Source organism: Geotrypetes seraphini, chromosome 18, assembly GCF_902459505.1.
Source record: "Geotrypetes seraphini chromosome 18, aGeoSer1.1, whole genome shotgun sequence".
NCBI classification, from domain to species: domain Eukaryota; kingdom Metazoa; phylum Chordata; class Amphibia; order Gymnophiona; family Dermophiidae; genus Geotrypetes; species Geotrypetes seraphini.
In genome coordinates this window covers 5,505,612-5,518,629 of record NC_047101.1, presented here as the reverse complement: position 1 = coordinate 5,518,629, position 13,018 = coordinate 5,505,612, and the positions used below count along the sequence as shown (strand labels likewise).

At 41.6% G+C, this 13,018-nt stretch overlaps 1 protein-coding gene across 2 annotated transcripts in view; it reads right to left on the bottom strand.

Annotated features, from left to right (window-relative positions):
- The window catches only part of JAKMIP2 (janus kinase and microtubule interacting protein 2), a 34,404-nt gene extending 23,025 nt beyond the window's left edge, over positions 1-11,379 (bottom strand). For both annotated transcript variants that reach the window (XM_033927384.1, XM_033927386.1), the window contains exons 1-7: positions 11,264-11,379; positions 9,534-9,786; positions 6,400-6,897; positions 3,979-4,188; positions 2,264-2,362; positions 1,668-1,814; positions 487-627 (exon numbers count right to left, since the gene is read on the bottom strand). In XM_033927384.1, the coding sequence (XP_033783275.1) occupies positions 487-627; positions 1,668-1,814; positions 2,264-2,362; positions 3,979-4,188; positions 6,400-6,897; positions 9,534-9,662 (1,224 nt within the window). In that variant the 5' untranslated portion in view covers positions 9,663-9,786; positions 11,264-11,379. The remainder of the gene's footprint in view (positions 1-486; positions 628-1,667; positions 1,815-2,263; positions 2,363-3,978; positions 4,189-6,399; positions 6,898-9,533; positions 9,787-11,263) is intronic.
- Between the last annotated feature and the right edge of the window lie 1,639 nt (positions 11,380-13,018).

Below are 13,018 nucleotides of genomic sequence, written 5' to 3'. Positions count from 1 at the left end.
AGAAGATCGGACATGTTCTCTGTGATGGGCCCTCAATGGTGGAAGTCTTTGCCACAATAAAGATCTCACATTGTTCAAAAAATCTTTAAAATCTTATCTTTTTAAAGATGCTTTTAATATTTAAACTTTTTAAGAAAGGTTTCAAAATGTGCTATAGTTTAACCAACCCCCTCCCTCTTGTTTTTTCCCTTTTTCTACCAAGATGAAAATTGTAACTTTTCCACTTTCCCTCCCGACTCATGTTTGTATTTTATGAAAGAATATTGTTAATATGTTAGTCTCTCTGTATTATACTCTATTTTTAATTTTGTTCATCGCTTAGTAATCCTAATAAGCGATTCATCAAATATACTAATAAACTTGAAACTTGAAGTACAAGTAGGTCATTGTTGCTGTGAGAGCAAAATCCAAAATGTCTTCCAAAGAGAACCACAAAGCAACCCGCTGTCAAATGAACATTATCGCCACTGGCTGGGGAAGACATACCCTCGTGAGATCATCAATCATGTTCTGTTGTTCTAGAACCTGAAGTTTTAAAAACTCAATTTCTTGCTCCTCGTTGGCTTGGTCCAGGTCGTTCAAAGATCTTAACTTTTTCAGGGGTGCATGGGATGTAATTTTTTCTCTCTGCAGTTATGAGAAAAGAGAACAGAGAGTCAAAGACCTTAAAATGCAAAGTTCTTGTACCACAGGAGCTTGAGCACATAAAAAATGACTATTATATGGCTAGGATTTCCCGTCAATCTGGACTGAAGGCCCAGACCATAGGCTGCTGCCAGCATGGCCTTCCAATTACAGACAAAGGCCCATTTTTATCAAACTGCGTGCTGGCGAGATAGGAATTGAATGAGCGTTGGAGCATTTACCTCACTGGTGCGTGCTAAAAAGCTCTACCGCGGTTTGATAAAAGAGGCCCACTTTTTTTTTTGTGGACTGTTTATATGTTTTGTTTACTGCAAAATGCAAACTGGTTCATAACACTTCAATCACTCTTGCATTTTGTTTATGAAATCAGCAGGAAATGACCAGTTCATTATCCACTGATGAGCCACCAAAAGTCCAGCAGAATGCAAACCCACACAGGCATAACAGAAAACGAGAAGAAAGTGGGATGGGTCATTAGTGGATAATGGAAAACAAGAAGAAAGTAGGATAGGACAATGAACCTTCGACCGGTTGATCAAAAGCCAACAGACCAGACAGAGTCAACAGGATGCTGTGAAGATGTTTTTTAGTGACCAAGTTAAATAACTCTCCAGAGCGTGCTGAGAATACTGGAGAGTTACATTGGTGTATGTATACCCTTGCAAAAGCATCGCTTTTTGTGAACATGATCTGTTTGGTCAATACCCCTGATGCAAGCATGTTTCCCATGCTGAAACACAGTACTGTGTTGAGTTTGACTTATTAACTTGGACACTAATAAACATCTTCACAGCATCCTGTTGGCTTTGATCAACCGGTTGAAGGTCCATTGTCCTATCCTACTTTCTTCTTGTTTTCCATTATCCACTAATGTCATAAAACAAAATAAAACAACTTTTAGCTTTTGAGTTGTTTTGGATTTGAAATGAGACAAAACGAAATAAGAAATGCTATTTCCCTGTCATTTCAAACCCTCTTTGGGCTCTGCCTACTGGAAGAAACCATTTGGAATCGAGGTGCACCATTTCTGCGTTCTCTTTAGTAAGGAGCTTCAGTTTGTCCTCCATGCGCTGCAGGGACTGCATTAGCTCATCGTTTCGCCGCATCAGGCACTTGTTCTTCTCCAGAAGAGGTTTACATTGCTTTTCTGATTCTCGGACTCGTCTTAGCTGCAATAATGGAACAGAAGAAGCACTGCTTAATAGATGCTTATGTTTGGAAATAGGTGCTGATATATTTATACTCTTTTGTCTAAACAATAATAATAAGAACATAAGAATAGCCTTATTGGGTCAGAGCAATGGTCCATCAAGCCCAAGAATAGCCTTATTGGGTCAGAGCAATGGTCCATCAAGCCCAGTAGCCCATTCTCATGGTGGCCCATACAGGTCACTAGTACCTGGCCAAAACCCAAAGAGTAGCAACGTTCCATGCTACCGATCCAGGGCAAGCAGTGGCTTCCCCCATGTCTTAATAACATACTATGGACTTTTCCTCCAGGAACTTGTCCAAACCTTTCTTAAAACCAGGGGGTGAGCCATCCTTATGCGAGCCATGTAGGAAAAGTATTGTCATTCATGAAATGCCCAAGGAAGTAAAGAGATGTGACGGCACAAACCAGCTCATTTCTTTCATCCACAAGCAGCGTGTTCCTGTCCTCCAGCTTCCGGATGGTGGCGTTCAGTTCTGCCATCCGTCTCTGGTTTCTCCGCAAATCCTGTGGGTGGAGAGCGAAAGCGGATCCTGTTAATTGCCAGTTCTCCTCAGTAAATCTGTTTGAGCCAGAACTAAGTGACGGGAGTTGTCGATGAGCCCCACTGTGCTTGCTCTTTCCTTACCCTAATATTTTCAGTTGGGCACCTAGGTGGCAATTTCAGTAAATATTTGGAATAATGGCATCTTATATCAGTATGTGTGCATTTAGGCATGAATTTCACAATTTTGTTTAAGCGTGATTCTGTTACAAGGCCTCCTTTAACTTAAGCTTAACATATGCTAGTGGGCTTAGCATACATTAAGGGCCTGATTCTGTAGAGGACACCTGGTCTCAGCAGCTGCTTCAGCGGCTTTTGAGAATCACACACCGGCGTCCTATACAGAATTGTATCTGTCCTAACAGACAGACACCTAACCCCGCCTAACCACCCGATTCTCTAACTGGCATCCATGTCACAGGCGATGTTTAGAGAATCACGTTGCTGCTGAGCTGATTGCAATCAGCTGAGCAGCAGCTGCAGGGATCCCCTGAAACCTCCCCCTGCAAGCTGGCTGGCAGGAAAGATGCCCACACCCATCTGCCGGAACCATACCCATACCCACCCCCCCAACTGTCCGCAGCAGGAGGAATGTCCAATTCATCCAACCCCCCTCCCCCTAAGCATCCCTTGGCAGCGACCCCCCCTTACAGGGCCCCCAATCACCTAGAGACCCCACCTGGCATCCCCCCTACAAGTGGGAGTGGCCTTAGGGATCTGGCCAATCGGAGTCTTAGACCACTCCCTGTGCATCCCAGAATGCACTGAGGAGGCCTAAAACTCCAGTTGGCCCAAACGCCTAAAGCTCCTCCCATGGGCGGGGCCTTAGGCGCTTGGGCCAATCAGGGCTTTAGGCTCCTCCCCGGTGAATCCCAGTTCTTTGCCTTCCTCAGGGGTCCTAATGATGAACTGTCAGTGGTTTGTGCATCAATGACTGTATGAGCCTGGCATGAGTGCTGTTATGCTCTATAAGGTACTGTTCATTTGTGTCAACAGAAACAGACTCACACAGTCTTTGGTTCACTATTAGCACTCCTGAGGAAGGCAAAGAACTGTCGAAACATGGCCCGTGTAGGGTTCGGTTTATTGTTGCATTGCCATGACACAAACATTTGTACCTAATTTTTAGATTGAATCAGGTTGGGCAGACTAGATGGACCATTTGGGTCTTTATCTGCCGTGATCTACTATGTAATGGACAATTGGTTTTATTATATAATATTTTTGAGGAATAAATATTTGTTACTTATTACCTGCGACGCCAGGAACTTGTGTTCCACTTCTTGTGACTTTCTACAGCCTACACAAACCCAATTAATTTTCAGACACAAGATGACCACTTGCACTGTCTTTGAATATTGACTTATTAAGCAGTTGAAAGTACAATGAGAAATTTAGCAGTTTTAAATGACGGTGCAACATGATATTGGCACAAAAATTAAACAAAGGCACCCATCTGCCTCTGAACTCCTTTCTCCTATTCTCAGAATGCTTCTTCTCTATTTGGCCAAAAGCCTACCATTCAAACCTTGAGCTTTCTACCCCTCAATTAACATTCAGACCCTTGGGGCAGGCTTACAGGGCTACTGCAGTGCTCGGACCCATCGCCGGCTCTTCCCGGGATTTCCCTCTTGGGGCTGCTCATGTTGCACTCGGCCTCCTTGACCAGGAAGAGCTGCTCGTCCAACGCCTCCTTCTGCAGCTGGAGCTTCTGCAGGTATCCCGACTGAGTTTCCAACTCCTTCTCCAAAGAGAAGATGATCCGGTCCTTCGCTTTGATTTCATCCATCTGTAGAAAAGACACAGCAAGGCCACCTCAGAAAGATTCATCCAAACTCCTCTCCTACGAGGCTTTTGCTATCTACAGTCTGCCTTCTTCCAGCCCAAACTCTACAATGCTGGGAATACTTGGAAGCTGATTTCTTGTAAGGATGTTTAGTCCCCAAGTCATTGCCCATTATTTTCAAATGAAAATGACAGGAATAAAACATGAAATATCATATTTTTTATGTGTTGTCAACAGGGCACCCTCTTCCAGAAGAGCATGCACTCTTAATGACTATGCTCCCATAGTGAAAAAATGAACCCCCTACCCCCCAAATACAAGCAACGTTTTTATAAATGACACAGGAACCTTTTGATAAATATTATTAGGTTCTCAGGTCCTGGTCTATTGACTTTCAAATCTCTCCTTTACAAAACACCTGCTTTCATACATAGATTATTGATTCCCTAGACCTCTTCTAGATTACTCAGATCTACTGACCAACACCTCTTGATTGTTCCCTCTCTTAAAACCACGGCGGCAATCTATTTTCTCCGTCACTGCACCCCAAATATGGAATTTACTCCCAATTCAAGAGCCATGGTGAGACCTCATCTGGAGTACTGTGTGCAATTCTGGAGACCACACTACCGTAAGGACCTACTGAGAGTTGAGTCGGTTCAGCGCATGGCCACTAGGATGATCTTGGGGCTTAAGGATTTCTCATACGAGGACAGGCTGCACAGATTGCGGCTATACTCTCTCGAAGAGCTTAGGGAGAGGGGAGACATGATTGAGACATTTAAGTACATCACTGGCCGCATAGAGGTGGAAGACAACATTTTCTCTTTCAAGGGTCCGTCGGCCACAAGAGGACATCCGCTGAGAATCAGGGGCGGGAAATTTCATGGGGATACCAGGAAGTACTTCTTCACAGAAAGAGTGGTAGACCATTGGAACAAACTCCCAGAGCAGGTGATCGCGGCCAGCAGCATACAAGATTTTAAGAATAAATGGGATGCCCATGTCGGATCTTTACGAGGGCAGTGTAGAGGTGATACCACCTGTGAGCGACCCCTTAGGAGTTGTTAGGGGAGGGTTAATGGAGTGGGCAGACTTGATGAGCTATGGCCCTTTTCTGCCGTCATCTTCTATGTTTCTAAGTTAAAATGCTTTCTTTTTAAAGATGCATTTGACTACTAAAAAAACTAGATTGGGTGCATAAACCAGAAAATTAGATCAGGGGCTTCAACTGAGCCCTGGTTCTCAAACTCTTTGAAGCTTACTGCTTTCCCCTTTCCTATTGTTTTTTCCCTTACTCGTTTTCTTTACTATTTTTAACTTGTATTTCTTTTCCTATTCCTTTCCTTTTGTATCATGTTTTCTCTTGTCCGTTTCCCTTTGATTATTGTAATACAATATCTTAACATTTTGTACATCGCCTAGAATTTTGAATAAGCGATTCATCAAATACATAATAAACTTGGGATCAATCGTCAAAAGGTTCAGGTCCCTAATTTTGGAAGTTAGGCCCCCCCCAAATTAGTCCCTCTGAAAACTGACGAGAACCGGGCACCTAAATTTGGCAAACCCATCAAGTAACCCATGGTCTGGATGGAGCTTCTTGGCCATTTCTGGTTTTAGGATTTGCATCTCAGCAGCAGAAGTGGCCGGGTTAGAGCAGGGGTAGGACAATGGGTAACTATCCCCCTCTTTTACAAAGACGCGCTAGCCGTTTTGGCGCATGCTAAATATTAAGAACATTTAAAGCACGCTAATATTTAGTGCTAAATATTAGCGCTAATATTATATATAATATAATATAATTCTATTCTATTCTATTCTAATATAATATAATTATATTATTATATTAGCGCTAAAATTAGCACATGCTAAACACTAACGCATCCATAGAAGGACACGTTAGCATTTAGCCTGAGCTAAAATGTCTAACGAGCCTTAGTAAAAGGACCCCTATATTAAAAAAGAAGTCAGGACTGGTCCATGTCCTTCTTCCAGAAACTGGGTCATATGACAGATTCACATTTGTTACAGTGGAAAATTATCTGACAAATTTTCTTGAGTAAAAAGTGTGGTTTACAGTTCATTTGCTATGGGGGGGGGGGGTCACCACATTCCGATATTATATTCCAATGATATTTGTTAATATTTTCCATGAGCAACACCCTCTGGACTGGCATCAAAGATGGCACAGCGCAATGCAAGATTACTGACCAGCCTCCGAATGTCCCTCTCACATTCCCATTTGATCTTGGAGATTGCTTCCTGGTGGGACTGGTGCTCGCTCCGCAGGTCCCCTGCCTTGATCTTATCAGCCTGGATCATGTTGTTTAGAGCCTCGTCCACCTGTTTCTTGGCCGATTTCAGCTCCGTGATCTCCTGCAGAAGCTTTAGCCGCTCAGAGTCAAACACTCGCCTGGCCTCCTCGCGGGCCTCTGAGGTCAGTGCTGTCCGAACTTTGTCACTACTGCCGTCCCTCAGAGCACTGAGCGCTGCCTTCAGGCGCTGGATCTCTACCTCCTTGACCTTCACCATCCGAGCCATCTCCTGCTCATGCTGTTTGATCAAGTTTTCTCTTACAGCCTGTAGCTCTTTCATCTTCTCCTCGTGCAGCTTGCCTTTCAGCTCGGTGATCGTCGCCGTATGCTTGTACTGTTCTTGCTCTCGGATTCGTTTTGTCTCTTGGGTTTTCTCTCTTTCAAGTTTGGCCACCTATGAGCATACAAAGAAATCAAACCACAAACAAAAGGTAAGGCTAATACACAAGGAACAAGGGATTCAATTATTCTCTCTTCTCCAAATTATCTTTCGCAGTCTTGAGATCTGTCTCGTGTAACGCGGTGGACATGTATTGTACTACAGATGTCAAAATCATAGTGTTGTTCTTCCATAAACTTACCTTTATAAGATCTTTGATCATGAAAGGTGTCTGGAAGCTATTCGTTTTGAAATGGGTTCTTGGAAGGAGAAAGAGGGAGTGCAGATTTTTTGGCGACAGGGGTGGAGTTCAGTTTTATTTTTCAAAACAGGCGCAGTGAGGACGGAAGGATTTATGAACTGAATTTATTTTATGAAGTAGATTTCGGGACCAACTTCTCAAGCTAAATAAATCTTGTCAGTCAAAGTTTGACCAATGAAATTTAGGCAAATTTTCAGGTGAAAAACAAGCCGATTAGATTCACTGGAAAATTCTACTAAAGATAATCAGCATAAATTAACCCAATATCTCAGTTCATCAACTGCTATTTTAAAATTAAGCCCTAGTGATATTATTAGAGTTCACAAATTGCACATAGATCAAATGGGCAGCTTGGCGACAGGATCACCAAATTTCGTGCCACACCACTACTGCAGAGACTTTTACCTGAAAGTGAATGGTTGGGTAACTATATTAGTGGAGCCATGCTGTCTTATGGCGCATTTCGAAAAGAAATTAAGAGCTCCTTTTACTAAGGTGCGCTAGCGTTTTTAGCGCACGCCGGAAATTACCGCACGCTAAGCTTCTAGAACTAACGCCAGCTCAATGCTGGCGTTAAGGTCTAGCGTGCGCTATTCCGCACGTTAAAACCCTAACGCGGCTAGGTAAAAGGAGACCTAAGACTGTACTATTTGATAAATTTATTTCTTAACTGAAGTATTTTGTATTTCGCTGATTGTCCAGTTCTTTTCTGTGTAAACTGCCTAGAAATCGTTTTGATTGTGGCGGTATAGAAGACAAAAGTTATGTTATGTTATGTAATGACTTTTACATGTTCTGTTCCCATACTGCTCTGTATTAATAATCAATTCATCTCGTTATATCTACCTTTTGATGTATTTTTTGTCAAAATGATGGCAGTTCAAGTTTCAAGTTTAATCGAATTTGATAAATGGCTTATTACATACTAAGCGAGTGACATTAAAATATATATTGTACAACTTTAAAAGGGGATAAAAACAAACTGACAAAACAGACAGACTCAGATACATAAGGGAAGGGAAAAGATAAGGTAAAAGTTACAAAATTACTATTATTCAGATAAGAAGAAAGAAAAAGCCAGGTAGGGGAAAAACATAAGGATTGGGATAAAATTGTTAAAAAGGATTGTTTAAAGATTAAAAGACGCTTTAAAAAGAAAAGTTTTTAAATTGGTTTTAAATATATTAAGGTCTTTAACTTCTCTTATGTATAAAGGGAGGGCATTCCAGGAAAGAGGGGCCATTACTGAAAATATGTCATGACGTCTGGTTCCAATAATTTTCAAGGATGGAACCATAAGCAACCGTCGAGTTGTGGAACGCAGAGAACGTGTCATGTTATGTGGAATTAGTAACCGGTCTATAAATTGAGGTTCATTGGTGGATAGTGTTTTAAATACTAAAAGTAATATTTTATATGTTATTTGTTGATTAATGGGAAGCCAGTGTGAGTCTATTAGAAGGGGTGTTACATGGTCGTATTTTTTTCCATTGTGAATAATTTTAATTGCAGTATTTTGGATTATTTGTAAACGTTTTTTTTCCTTTTGAGTGATGTTTAACAGAAGTGAGTTGCAATAGTCTAATTTAGCTATGACGAGATAATGTATTAAAATGTTTAAAGATTTCGGTTCTAGAAACTTAGACATGGAGCAAATCAAACGCAAGCGATAAAAGCAACATTTGACTACATTGCTGATGTGCTCTTGATAAGAAAATTTGTCATCGATGATGACCCCGAATATCTTTAATGATGATACTAAACCAATGATTTTATTATCAATTAAGAAGGGAGCTGATAGTTTTAATCCCTGTTTCATTGAATTTTGCCACTAAACTAAACTAAACTAAACCTTAAGTTTATATACCGCATCATCTCCACGGATGTTGTGGAGCTCGGCATGGTTTACAAGAACTTAAAATATAGGAAGAGAAGGAAAAAAAGGTTTACATGAACTTATATATAGAAGAGAAGAGTAAGGGGGGGGATAGAATTACATTTTAGTGAAAAGCCAGGTTTTCAGTTGCTTGCGGAATAATTGGAGGGAGCCCAGGTTCCGCAGCGGGGTAGTAAGGTCGTTCCAAAGACCTGTGATTTTCCCAGTTTGCCTACATAGCGAATACCGTGTTGAGAGGGGAAGGATAGTTTATACTTTGGGCGGGTCTGGAGTTATAAGATAGTGGGATTAAGGGAGGAAGGATGCCGTGAATGATCTTAAAAGCCAGGCAGGAGCATTTGAAATGGATTCTGGAAATCACTGGGAGCCAGTGAAGTTTGGCTAGGAGTGGGGAGACATGGTCAGACTTGCGTTTTGCAAAGATCAACTTGGCTGCAGTATTCTGGATTAGCTGGAGTCTTTGAAGACTTTTTCACGAATATTTCCACTCACCTTGGACTTCTCCTGATGGAGTTCAATTTGAATGTCTGTCAACTTGGTCCTGAGATCTTCATTAGCGGCTTGGAGTGCAACTAGTAGAGCTTCGGGCTTCTCGCCCTTGGAGCGACCTTTCTTAGACATGGTCGTTTGCTAATGTGATCCTGCACCCTGAGCGCGCTCAGTTGGGGGCAGACATCCTTTCACTCTAGGTGCGCAGCGCACCTGCTATTTTGCGTTCCTCAATGCGTGGATGCCTCGTCAGCCACTTCGAAAGAAGCATATGGAATGTTAGTTACATAAATGCCAGGAAAAGGACAAAACTAGGCTATCACTGGCTAATAACGCCTGCTCCCTCAAAATAATTTAAAAATTCCTATCCATTAATTGAGACTCTCACTAGGCCTTTACATACTTCTCTGATTTATTTTATAGAACGGTGTACTGGATCAGTGTTTCTTAAACCTGTCCTGGAGGGACCCCCAGCCAGTCAGGTTTACATGATATCCTTAAAGAATATGCATGAGAGAAATTTGCATGCCTACTACCTACTTTATAGGTAAATCTCACTCATGCATATTCATTAGAGATACCTTGAAAACCCAAGTGTTTGGGGGTCTCCAGGGCAGGTTTAAGAACCATTGTACTAGACATTTGAGCAGAGGAAGAGGGATGCCAAAGGAATTTTTCTATGTATTTGTATGTGCTTTTTTTATTGGGTATGATTATTCTGTTCTCCGCCATAGAATAAGGTGGGCTATAAATAATAAACCATGAATGCAGTCTGGAAAAGAGAAAATGGAAGTGTAATATTGACTGGCAGCCAGCCAAGAGATGAAAATAAGGTGTCCTTTTCTAGACTCATAAAACATAACAAAATGTTGCTTTCTGAGTGGCAGAATAACACTTTACTAAATCCAGATTTGGAATCCTGGGAAGGATGTTTAATATAAAAGATGGCAAACAACCCCCTCCCCCAAAAAAGTATAGCGTCAATCTAAATATCAAACAGTGGTGGAGATACACACACTACAAGGAAAAACAACATTTATTGATAGGAAGAAAATGCCTCAGGAGTCCCAGTGCATCCAGTCTAATGACCTCATTATACACTATTATGGGACTAGCCTCATTCATTGGCAAAAACCTCCTACTTAATAAATTTACTTAGCAGGTTGAGTATTTCAGTAAATACCTATAAGTAAACATGTCTTTATTATGCTCGTTTCTGATTGGTTACCATTGAGGCGTGACTAAAAAAAGATCACCTTGTCATTCATCACATATTCTGGTGGCATTCAATTTTGGTGACTTTTCTATTTTGGAGATTAATAACTGTAGCAGAAAGACAAATTTCCTCTATTAAGGGATGGGAAAATTCTGGGCCCCTGCTCCCAATCTATCAGAAAGGAGTCATGTGATAAAGAGGGCTTATACATACATATAAGCTGTTCCACCACGGTATTTGGCAGCTGCAAATACCACCGCTCTTGAGGTAGCAGTAGGTTTGGCTGTGCTATCGGCAATGTCGACAGCTAGCACATGTTAACAAACCATGTTCTAGGTGTCACAACCAACAACTCCGCCACCTGCTCACGTCATGCTCGGATCCTGCCCACTACCACGTTACACAGGGATTTTACTGCATAAGTGCCTTTTAAATGCAGGAGATAGCAGCCCGAGTCAATGCTACTGTCAATGCAAATTACTAAAAGTGCCCTTTAATTAGGTGAATTTATTTTTACCTGGGTGTTCAACCGTCTACATACATCGTTTCAGAAGGGACAGTCCTTATGGCATCTAGAGGGGAAAAAAATTAAGACAACAGTTACCTCATATGACAGCGTACGTATGTTTTCTGTTTTATTTTAAGGAGACGATGCAGAAAAGAAAGAAAAGCTGCAGTCCACCACACCCCTACAAGAAGGGGAATGGCTTGAATTCTTTTCAACCCGTCCCTAGGGCAGAGATTTTGCTAGAAATTGATAGTGGGAGGAGAGTTAATGCACCACAAGGGAAGCCACAGAACTGTCTGCCTGGAGCTTGTTTCAACAGTATTCAGCAGGACCCCCCCCAACCCCCAGACGTGCCAATTTGGGAAATGATTTGCTTTCTGAAGACATAGGGAATGGCCTCTGAATGTTTGGCATTCTGCTTTTGACAGGGCCATCCTGGAATGAGATGCCTACTTCCTCCTGGAGAATGTACGTAGATCGGAAAATTCTGCATTGCTGAAGACAAGTGTCAACCCCAAATATGTGGAAACTGAGACAATGATCTTTTCGTGTGTAGGAGTAAAACTGTGGGATTCCCTTGTTGGGCAAATTCAGAAGTGCAGTGATAGGTGTTTGTTAAGAAACACAATTATTTGTCCTTTGAATATTGATTACACTTGTTTGATGATTTGCTGCAAGAATTGAATCCTTCTGTTTGTCTTGATTTGTTCTTAACATTTTATGTATGTAATAATTTTGTAAACTGTTTTGACCTAAAACGGTATAGAAATGATGGAAAAAAAAATAGAATCAACAACACCCCCCCCCCCCCACACACACACACACCTACCCGGGTAAACGCCAGGAAACACAAAGAAAGTGGGGAGGTAACTGTACACATCAACCTACGTCCATGTTGGGGTTATCTTTATTAGCAATTGCAAAGGGAACATACAACCAGGATCACAACAAACAGAACAAACAGATCAGGCATAGATACCAACTCTAGAAACCCATGACAGCAAAGGAGTCACCAAACAGGAATCCAATGATCAGATGCCCAACACAATTGACATTTTGTTTTTGAAGTACAAACCCCCCCCAAGCAGACGCTCACAAACCTCAAGCACTCGGCCTCAAACCACAACAAGCAGACCGCAAACACTCCACAGTCATACCCCAAACCACCAAACACCCAAATACACATACACTCACATGCACAAGTGCTACCTCCCGGTGAGAAAACAAAAGAAAAGATCAAGCACCAGCCCCACCAAAAGTAATAATCATTTGATACAAGACATATGTAAATAAGTATCAGTCCATATAACATATCCAGTTGTGAGTCCTTACAAACTCTCTCGTACCCGACACGGTCCCATGTTTCAGCTTTAACACTGGTCTCTTAGTCTCTTGTGTTATTAATATGTATTCACTTTAAAGTCATCACTTTTCATTGCTTACAACATTTTTATGCCATTAAACAATTGGTTTTATAATTTTCATGGTACTAATCTGCCAGCTTTTACTTATAGTAAGAGACTTAAATTTGTTCATGGATCTCCTTTGGCTTTTTCCCTTCTTTTGTGAGAAATTTTGTATCACTGGTCGGAGCTCCAAATCTTGCAGTTTCTTACTTGATTCGCACGAGGACTCGCCCGACGTCCTGTCTCTTGGAATGTTAGACTCGCACTGAGCCACAACCTTGAGACACGTCACAACATGTACAGACTTGTTTCAACACGCGTGCTCCTTTCGTTCATACCCAGGTAGATAAATTATTGG